The sequence below is a fragment of the Mytilus galloprovincialis genome, chromosome 3 (genome assembly GCF_965363235.1).
Source record: "Mytilus galloprovincialis chromosome 3, xbMytGall1.hap1.1, whole genome shotgun sequence".
Lineage (NCBI taxonomy): Eukaryota > Metazoa > Mollusca > Bivalvia > Mytilida > Mytilidae > Mytilus > Mytilus galloprovincialis.
In genome coordinates, this window is record NC_134840.1 from 26024246 (window position 1) to 26035306 (window position 11061).

Genomic DNA, 11061 nt, shown 5'->3' on the forward strand with positions numbered 1-11061 from the left:
CAGATCTATCAACGGTAAGTAACCTTGTCGCAATATTTCTAAAGATCATCATATAGTTTTATAGAATGATGGCAAGTACTTTAGAAAGGTTCTTCACAGAACATCTTGATTAACATGCACAAGTGGTAAAAACTTTACTTGTTCTGTTAATTTCTGTGTCAATTGGTCTCTTGTGGAGAGTTGTCTCACTGGTAATCATACCACATCTTTTTATTTTTATATATACCAGTAATCTAAAATCTTCACATCATAATGTAACTAAGTTGCTATTTGATGTGACCACAACTTCATGGTAAACTACCTAAACCAAAAGTGTTAACATGTGACTGTACTGGTTTCACCATCAAATCCATAATTTGCCGCATAATTTTAAAAGTTCATATCATGAAGGAAGATGTGTACTAAATTTGGAATTAAGAGGCAACAACTGCATGGTAAACTATCTGAACCAAGAAACATAACACCTGACATTTGACAGATGGACTATAGTAGTAAGGGCATTATAAGAAACATAACACCTGACATTTGACAGATGGACTATAGTAGTAAGGACATTATAAGAAACATAACACCTGACATTTGACAGATGAACTATAGTAGTAAGGGCATTATAAGAAACATAACACCTGACATTTGACAGATGGACTATAGTAGTAAGGGCATTATAAGAAACATAACACCTGACATTTGACAGATGGACTATAGTAGTAAGGACATAGTAAGAACCTGAAGCAGGTTTTGCAGTGTTTTTTTTTTTTCATATAGTCACAAGAAGATTGGAACAATATAGCACAAGCCTTTTCTTCATATAATAAGACAACTACAAAAAAAGTTTTCTTATTTATTATTTGACCACTTCATCAAGCACAAAGCTATCATACATGACCATTAAAGTTCACTGTATAACAATTGTTAGATTTAAACTATCATTTCACAAGAACAAAATCCAAAAAGTTACTTTTAAAAGATTAATATATTTTAATATCTCATTAAGAAAATTCATTTTACTTCAGAAAATTTTGATAAAAAGTCCAAATTGAAGGAATAAATGGTATTAATTAAAAGAGTTTCTAGTCAAATTTGTAGACATGAACGTGTTTTGGGGCAATACTGACTGCCCTCTTGCTGAGGTCCATATCTCCTTCTATAAGGTCGCCATCTGAATGGAAGACATGCATCAGTGTGTTAGAAATTTTAGCCTCTTTGAAGTTACTAGCAAATGGTGAATCTCCCAGGTTGATGATTACTAGGTACCCAGAGAATCCTTCAGCTTTTCTTGTCATCCAGAAAACATCGTTGTTGTCCTTTAAGACTGATACAACTGTCTTGCCAAACTGTATGGATTCATTACTGGCCAGTAAAACTAATTGTTTGAAAGTGTTCATTATACTGTGTTTGCTGTGGTATGCTTTGGCATGCTGAAAAATGAAAATCAAATATGCAACAACTTGAGAACATTTCATGATATATCTACTTAAGTTTACATATACACCAGGTTCAAGGTATCAATTTAATATAAGATTTAATATGGACATTAACACGTCTCATAAATTGTATTTACTGGAGCACAAAATATCATTTTACAAAGACTACTTGTTTAAAAAATAAGATTTTGGCATGATAGCCAATAACACAAGTGCTTATTTGTTTATTGTTTTCATTGTCTGAATATCAAGTAATACATCTCTTAGTTAAAAACACAAGTACAATGAATAATTACCATGTTAAATTTATTAACTGAAAATGACATCATCAGAAAAAATATCAGTATAAATAAATACGAAAAATGTGGTAAGATTGCCTGAGACAATGTACATAACTTTATCAGATAACTTACTTGTACATTGTTAGTTTTGTAGTTTGTTCCCAAAGGAATCCAAGGCATGAATGTTGGATCAGTGAATCCAGCATTTGGTTGTTCACTACTCCACTGCATAGGTGTACGGAATGCATCTCGGTTTTTCTATAATTATACAAAAGTTATAAATCAGTACAGAATAATAGGAAAAAATATTCAAAACAAAGGAAATTATAAAACTGCAAAATTTAAACCACATAATTCCATGTCTTTCAAGGCCATATGACAAATTTGATAAGTTAGTTTAAACATATTTTATTGTACAAAACAAATTTGATTAAACTTGCCCTATCAAAATACTAGGTCCAAAATACCTTCAAGTTTGAGTTTTGAAAATAACAACAGTAACAATTATAATAACAATTATAAAAATAAAACTGCATTTTTGTTTACAGATACATTACATTTAACATTATATTGAAATTTGTCCTATTTGGTCAAATGTTCCTTAAAAATTCACCTACAATATTTCACACACTATCAAAGAGAATTTCCCCTACCTGTCCAGGTAATTTAGAAACTGGATCCTTGCTTGGTGTTGCTGGAACTCCATTCTTCATAGCAATTTCATCCCCATAGTAAGATGATGAGACTCCAGGAAGTAAAATCTGTACTGCTAACAAAGCTTTCATATACTCATCACCAATCAGACTGGCAATTCTGTCCAAGTTTTCATTGTCCAACTGCAATAGAAATGATCTCTTAAATTTTGTAATGTTATGTTATGTAAAAGCTTGTCTCTTGGGTGCTGTATTCATTATATGTAGCTTTATATCATTCTTGTTAGTTCCATTCACCCATTATACCTTACTACTGATCAAAAGATCTTCAATATCAATTCACTCAGTTAAAATAGAAAATAATGTTTTCTTTTAATTTACATTTTGTTTTTGGTGCTTGTTATATGAACTGTGGGTGATAACTTACACAATGTTAGCTTGATTTCGTAACTTTCTTATCCAAATGACCTATAAAGCTGTTATCTGGAGTGGGAGTTTTCCCCATCAAAACTTACGACCACGCACGTTTAAACTAACATTTATAACATTGTCATCCAAAGTAATAGTGGAGCTTTAGTTTTTTTTTAAATTTTCGATAGAACCCCTATACATTGTACCTTAATTGATGTTAAATAAAACTAACCATCCAGATCTTCCTGTGAACGTCATCAACGGCCACTTCTTGTATCCTGTCTTTGAGATGAGTGGCTAGCCCATTCTTATCGTAATTTGTAATTGGTGACATTCTGACATAGGTAGCACCACTCTTGCCATTTGTTTCATAGTATTTCATAGTTGTGTTCATATCTGTATCAACAGTTACAATCAATGCCCTGTAATTATTATTGATAAGTTAACTCAAATCATTAAAATTAAACATTCTTTAATTGAATCAACAAAGGTGTCTATCAATTTTGCATCAGTAGTTGTTAACTTGTCATTTTTTTTAACTTTTCCATTGTACATTTTCACTTTCAGATGTTTTCATAATAATGATGAACTGAACTTTTAAAAAATGCCTAACAAGTAACATAGTAAGTTACATTAACCATTATATGCACACTTTTTACTAAAAAAAGATTTTCAAAAAACTTCCCAAGTGTACTGAATTCATTGTTTAATCAATATCGAAGAAAGAAAAATGGAAGTGCTGCGAGTGAGCAACTTCTTCCCTTTTCCATACAATAAATCCTAAATTCACACCATTGCATTTCAGTTAAATTGGCAATCAGACTTAGCCTCTTTATCCTGCTTTATAGCAAAAAAGAAAGAAAAGGAGTGTTAATTAACGTACTTTTCTCTTCCTGGTTTATTGGCAGCAGTGTCCAATACAGCTCTCCACTCCTGTAGTAACTCAAATGATTCAGGCTGATGTGTTGTATGGTCATGTATCAGACTTTCATACGTCTGAAAAAATAAACATGTAGTTTTTTGTACTTTAAAGTCATACTACCAAATTATTTTGTTTATTAGAGTAGGGAGAAACCTCTTAGTACATAAATGACATATATGTATCTAAATAAAAATATGAACGTCTTGAAATATTTGAAAAAACATTACAAAACTTGCTGATCTCATATTTACAATTGACAATATTGTATTGGTCTACAACTAATTAGTTTACTAACTATGATCCAATCATCTACTAACAAACAGTTCATCAGCAATTGTGTGCTAAGACAGAATGTATTCTTATGAACTCATTAGTACTAAGAGGTTCATCATGAAGTGTTAGGTTCTCAACAACTGACCACCAGATAATATAGACACTCTGGTAATACATACCATTACAAATTCACTTCCATTGGTTGATTAAATGTAAAGTTTTCCATCAGATTCTTAAACTCTGTTAACACATTGTACCTACCATAACAGAATCACTTCCACTGGCTAATTCATTACCAAGTGTCATGTTCTCCATCAAATACTAATCTTACACTCTGTTAACACATTGTACCTACCATAACAGATCCACTTCCACTGACTAATTCATTACCAAGTGTCATGTTCTTCATCAAATACTAATCTTACACTCTGTTAACACATTGTACCTACCATAACAGAATCACTTCCACTGGCTAATTCATTACCAAGTGTCATGTTCTCCATTAAATACTAATCTTACACTCTGTTAACACATTGTACCTACCATAACAGATCCACTTCCACTGACTAATTCACTACCAAGTGTCATGTTCTCCATTAAATACTAATCTTACACTCTGTTAACACATTGTACCTACAATAACAGATCCACTTCCACTGACTAATTCATTACCAAGTGTCATGTTCTTCATCAAATACTAATCTTACACTCTGTTAACACATTGTACCTACCATAACAGATCCACTTCCACTGACTAATTCATTACCAAGTGTCATGTTCTTCATCAAATACTAATCTTACACTCTGTTAACACATTGTACCTACCATAACAGATCCACTTCCACTGGCTAATTCATTACCAAGTGTCATATTCTCCACTAGATATTCTGCATTTCTTACATGGAAACCGTCAATTCCTTCTTTCAACCAGAAACTCAACACATCCTAAATAAATTAAATTTAGTAATTATGTGGGCTGAAATATTCTACTGCAGCTGCAAGTCTTAAAAAAAAGATACTTGATAATCAAAGAGCTTGTAGCTCTGAGATGCAAGAAGACGCATAAAAGCTACATGTAGCTGAGGACCACATCGGGTGCAGGATTTTCTCGCTGCGCTGAAGACTCATTTGTGGCCTTCAGCTGTTATCTGCTCTTTGGTCGGGTTATTGTCTCTATGACATATTTCCCATTATCATTCTCAATTATATCTTTTTTTGAATTCTCATGAAAACAGCCCGCACCAACCAAGTCTGTTCTGTCCCATTATTGCTTCCGACATATTTATTTCTTCCAAAAATAATATTCTTTGATAATTCATGTACTATCATCTCATAAAAACTGCCAATACTAACATCATCTTTACAAGGCAATGGAATCGAAATTTTGGTCAAATTTCATTCGAGACTGTAGATTCTAAAAGTTTATTGGGAAGACTGGAAGTTAAGAACACACTGTTCTTTGCATCCATGGTATGAAAACTACTGGTATGTATAAAACAGAGTAGAATTAAAATGGAAGCATTTCCAAAAATGTCCTTTTCAGAAAGGAAAATTGTAAACATACCTTCATTTCTTTTCTGACATCTTCATTCATCAAGTTGAGATCTGGTTGTTCTTTGAGGAATGTATGAAGATAGCACTCACCACGAAGGTCATCATATTCCCATGCACTTCCCCCATAAACACTCAACTGAAAAAAGTACATTAATGAATTAATCGATCAATTAATTTGGGATATTTTTTAGGGCTGAAATGCCAACATTGAATCTTTGTCTTGTTTCTAAGACAAAAAAATATTGTTGACCTAAAAGATCTACTTTTCTCTGATTTTCTGAATTGCCTTTAAACATGTATAATGTGACAATATATATAGACCTATAATGGTTTACTTTTATAAAATGTTATTTGGATGGAGTTGTCTCATTGGCACTCACACCACATCTTCCTAAATCTATATGTATATAAAGTTATATACATGTATATATACATGTAAAGTAAATGTATGTCTAAACAAACAACAACTCTACAACAGATCCATCCATTGGATCACCAGTGAAGGAACTACTATTAAATCTAACATTGTTGTGCTGATATACATATGTATACTTCAAAGTTTTTTTCAATAAAAAAGTTCTTAATTATAAATGTTCAATAATGAACTGAATATCATTACTTCAGTATATATCAATACATAATCATTTCAAAACACCACATAATTTAATTAACAAAAATCAGACAATACATACCCAATTGTTTGGCATTGCTCCACCCTTTGTACATGGTCTCCAAACATAATAATCTGTATAAGGATCTTGTTTGTTCTGACTGGACACAAACCAGGTGTGATTTCTACTGGTGTGATTTGGAATGAAATCAACCACTAGTCTCACTGCAATGATAAAATCAATTCATTACTTTAACCATGTTTACTACTTTCATCTCCTGATTTAAACTTAATATGTACATCTGACAATAATGTATGTATAAGAAAAAGCCATACACACATACAGTAACCATAAGCAGTGGCGATCAATTTGAATGGGGACATATAATTGGAACCCCCCCCCCCCTTTTTTCAAATGGCTGGATCCGCCACTGATAAGAATGCACCAATGGTAGTTGTCTTGACTTTTAATTTCTTTGAAAGACCAGGTCAGGGTTATAAATCGCAGTAAATAAGATTAGAACCAGATGCTCCGCAGGGCGTAGCTTTATACGACCGCAGAGGTTGAACCCTGAACGGTTGGGGCAAGTATGGACACAACATTCAAGCTGGATTCAGCTCTAAATTTGGATTGTGATTAAATAGTTGACACAGCATAGGTTTCTGACACAGAATGAATGTGTTCTAATGAACTTAAAATTTTTGTTTTCTCTTAGAGCAATTCACTATGCTGTTGAATATTAATCCTCTCAAAAAAATGTTTGAAGAAATTTTCTTTTTTATTTATGAAATTTCAAATGAGAAAAATTGATCCCAATTTTTTTAATCACATCCCCCTTTCCCTTATTCCAAAACTAATCTCAATTAAAATTTCTAATGGAGTTTGCAACAATAACTACTCATTTAAATACATCATAAAATATTAAGATGTAAAAAAACTGCTTGTTATCACTGAATGGTAAAGATTATTTTAATTTATCAGTTGGTAGTAAAAAGTGAATATACATTGTATATTGTATATAACAAAGATTTAAGTTGATTCTGGACAAAGAAAGATAACTCCAATTAAAAAAAAATCTTGCTATTGCACAATATTTTGCAATAAGATATTTCTTGCTTACTATTCTGGACAAAGAAAGATAACTCTAATTAAAAAAAATTTGCTATTTCACAATATTGTGCAATTAGATATTTCTTGCCATTGCGCAATACTGTGCAATTGAAAAGACTTGCTATTGCACAATACTTAATATAATAATTTTAGATCCTGATTTGGACCAACTTGAAAACTGGGCCCATAATAAAAAAATCTAAGTACATTTTTGGATTCAGCATATCAAAGAACCCCAAGATTTCAATTTTTGTTGAAATCAGACTAAGTTTAATTTTGGACCCTTTGGACTTTAGTGTAGACCAATTTGAAAACAGGACCAAAAATGAAGAATCTACATACACAGTTAGATTTGGTATAACAAAGAACCCCATTTATTAAATTTTTGATGAAATCAAACAAAGTTTAATTTTGGACCCTGATTTGGACCAACTTGAAAACTGGGCCAATAATCAAGAATCTAAGTACATTTTTAGATTCAGCATATCAAAGAACCTAACTGATTCATTTTTTGTCAAAATCAAACTAAGTTTAATTTTGGACCCTTTGGACCTTAATGTAGACCAATTTGAAAACGGGACCAAAAGTTAAGAATCTACATACACAGTCATGACAGTTAGATACGGCATATCAAAGAACCCCAATTATTCAATTTTGATGAAATCAAACAAAGTTTAATTTTGGACCCTTTGGGCCCCTTATTCTGTTGGGACCAAAACTCCCAAAATCAATACCAACCTTCCTTTTATGGTCATAAACCTTGTGTTTAAATTTCATAGATTTCTATTTACTTATACTAACGTTATGGTGCGAAAACCAAGAAAAATGCTTATTTGGGTCCCTTTTTGGCCCCTAATTCCTAAACTGTTGGGACCTTAACTCCCAAAATCAATACCAACCTTCCTTTTGTAGTTATTAACATTGTGTTTAAATTTCATTGATTTCTATTTACTTAAACTAAAGTTATTGTGCGAAAACCAAGAATAATGCTTATTTGGGCCCTTTTTTGGCCCCTAATTCCTAAACTGTTGAAACCTAAACTCCCAAAATCAATCCCAACCGTTCTTTTGTGGTCATAAACCTTGTGTCAAAATTTCATAGATTTCTATTAACTTAAACTAAAGTTATAGTGCGAAAACCAAGAAAATGCTTATTTGGGCCCTTTTTGGCCCCTAATTCCTAAAATGTTGGGACCAAAACTCCCAAAATCAATACCAACCTTCCTTTTGTGGTCATAAACCTTGTGTTAAAATTTCATAGATTTCCATTCACTTTTACTAAAGTTAGAGTGCGAAAACTAAAAGTATTCGGACGACGGACGACGACGACGACGACGACGACGCAGACGCCAACGTGATAGCAATATACGACGAAAAATTTTTCAAATTTTGCGGTCGTATAAAAATGAAGGCAAATAAAAACATGTGCTTAAACATGTTAAAAGAACTATTTGGTATAGGTAGAAACCAGGAAACATGCATGTGTTAACAGTTTATAATTTTATTGTAAAGGTGCCTACTGAACATAAAATACAGAGCCTGTTTCCTACACAAGGATTTGACAACACTTTATTTTTATTCTTCTGGAAGCCTTCAATTTTTTTCTGACGGCTGTAATTTCATTGGCTGATGTTACAAGTAGCAAAATAGTGTTGAGACTTGTCAGATCCTTGTAATATGAAACAGTAGATTAGAATCACAACTAAGGTTCACCAATAAAATTATTAAAACAAATTTAACTGAACTTTTGTCGAACTCTTCAAAGATCAAAATAAATGTAAATAGACCCACAAGTTTAAATAACTAATATTGTAAACTGAATAGTCTTCTTCAATCAGTTAATGGGTGAAATTACAACCACTTTCACTTGACACCAGTGGCATCATGATATTCAGTACATAACCCTCTCAGCAGGATAAATATATATTATTGCATCATCCTTTATAACTTGACTACACTTATGATTTAAATACCAGATGTGAGAACACAAACTAGAACATGTAACCCCCCCCCCCCACTGAGAGACAAATTGATATAATTCATACCAGATGTGAGAACAAGAACTAGGACAATAAACCCCCACTGATAGACATACTGATATATCATTCATTTGATTACATACTTTTGTCTTTAGTCTCTTTTCTGAGTTTTCTGATGTGTGCTAGGGTTCCCAGACTTGGTTCAACATCTTTGTAATCCACAACATCCATTCCATTGTCAACACCTCCACTCTTATAAAAGGAGTTGATGTACAGTGTTTCCACTCCAAGATCTTGGAAATGTCCATCTTCCAGTTCTGATATTATTCCTGTTTTAAAATATATATATATTTAAAATATGTTGTTACATGTTCAAGTATATTAATTTGATTATAAAAATACCTGTAAAAAGTGGCGGAATAAAAATAAGCAACATGTCACTTATAAATTAGACTGGCAGTTTTCTCAATTGATCCGTTCATATTTTTAATGTAGGGGTCTCTTATAACTGACCATACAGTATGTTTTGTTTTCTCATTGTTGAAGTCTGTACGCCTTGTTGCATAAAATACTTACATCCACTTCATTTGAATGTTTGGTTGATAGTGTCTCTTTGGCAATCATATCACATCTGATGATATTATTAGAACACAAAAAGACTACAAGAGTATACAGATGTTAATAGGTACATTTTACATTGTGTAGATTAGAATATATAAATACTTTAAAAAAAATGGAATTGCATCATTTAGTGATACATATTTTAACTTTAGTCTTTACCTTGTAAATCTCCTACTCCTTCTCCCTGTTCAGCTTTTCCTGGTTTATTGGTGTCTTTGAAGGATTTTGGGTAAACTTGGTATGAAGCTTGTTTGTCATACCACTTGAGATCTGGTCTGTGTGGACAACGTGGAGCTAGCACAATGATGACAATAGCAGCTGCCAGCATGGCAATCCATCCTACCCAGAAAAGGATGAACAAAATCACCCGTACTTTCTTCCAGAATGGATCATTAGCGTACTGAAGAAGCTCTTCTTTTCCCAATCCAGTGAACGATGCCCCACCTGAGCTTGAAGTCTCGACTTCTACCTTTACGTCTCCTCCATTTGTTAAAAATTTGGCATTTTCTACGTTGTCGTTAAATTTGGGATCATCGTCGACTGCTGGTTCAGCTAATTCAGCTTTTAACTGGGCTTTTTCGTCTACTGTACTTTCATCCGCCATAACTTGTGCTTTGTTAGTTTGTAATCACGTCTGTTTCTTTGCAACACTCCTTGTTAAAATTCTCCTTATTTGACCTTCAAGGATGATGCAACGTTAAGTCTATACTGGTTTACTCCGGTTACGCCGAGTCCATTTCAAAAGGGGGGATTGTAATAAAAATCGAATGTTTGTTTTATCTCTCAAAATAGTTCACACAAATGATTGTCATACAGAATGTTATAGTTAATCTATTATCATTCCAAACACGAATACATTGGAAAAACAATATTCGCTTGAAACTACCCCAAGAAATAAAAGAAGAAACCCGATCGCCCCCGAGAACAAATACGGAAGAAATACCATAGCACCTGTTATAAACTAGAACAAAGTAAAAATACCGGGAAGTATGAAGGTTTACAAAAACAATTTTACTAGATAAGATAAGACACCTATATAAAGTCTCTAATATCCTGTTGTATTGTAGCATTCAACTGTAAAAGAAAACCAAGTGACTATTTAAAACTGTCAAGTTTTTCTTTATATTCATTTTTTTACATGATAATATATGGGCAAAGACATTATGATTATTGACCCACTCATTATTGTCTCTGATATGGGCGACCTTATTCAGCGACACGGG

At 32.7% G+C, this 11061-nt stretch overlaps 1 protein-coding gene across 1 annotated transcript; it reads right to left on the minus strand.

The window, feature by feature from the left end:
- Positions 1 to 828: 828 nt before the first annotated feature.
- LOC143067544 (salivary alpha-glucosidase-like) lies at positions 829 to 10530 on the minus strand. Its single transcript, XM_076240887.1, has 10 exons — positions 9998 to 10530; positions 9361 to 9546; positions 6211 to 6353; positions 5529 to 5654; positions 4790 to 4909; positions 3653 to 3765; positions 3002 to 3191; positions 2359 to 2541; positions 1838 to 1963; positions 829 to 1418 (listed from the first exon to the last, which is right to left on the minus strand). Exons 1-10 carry the CDS (start codon positions 10440 to 10442, stop codon positions 1071 to 1073), a joined length of 1980 nt encoding a protein of 659 aa, XP_076097002.1. The 5' UTR covers positions 10443 to 10530; the 3' UTR covers positions 829 to 1070.
- Positions 10531 to 11061: the final 531 nt, after the last annotated feature.

Bases quoted from the DNA above. Each gene is read 5' to 3' on its own strand.
- LOC143067544 (XM_076240887.1), bottom strand. From the start codon at position 10,442: ATGGCGGATGAAAGTACAGTAGACGAAAAAGCCCAGTTAAAAGCTGAA. The intron at 6,354-9,360 runs GTATGTAATCAA...TTATCATTGCAG, and splicing joins AAAAGAGACTAAAGACAAAA to TGAGACTAGTGGTTGATTTC. The intron at 5,655-6,210 runs GTATGTATTGTC...TACTTTTTTCAG, and splicing joins GAGCAATGCCAAACAATTGG to TTGAGTGTTTATGGGGGAAG.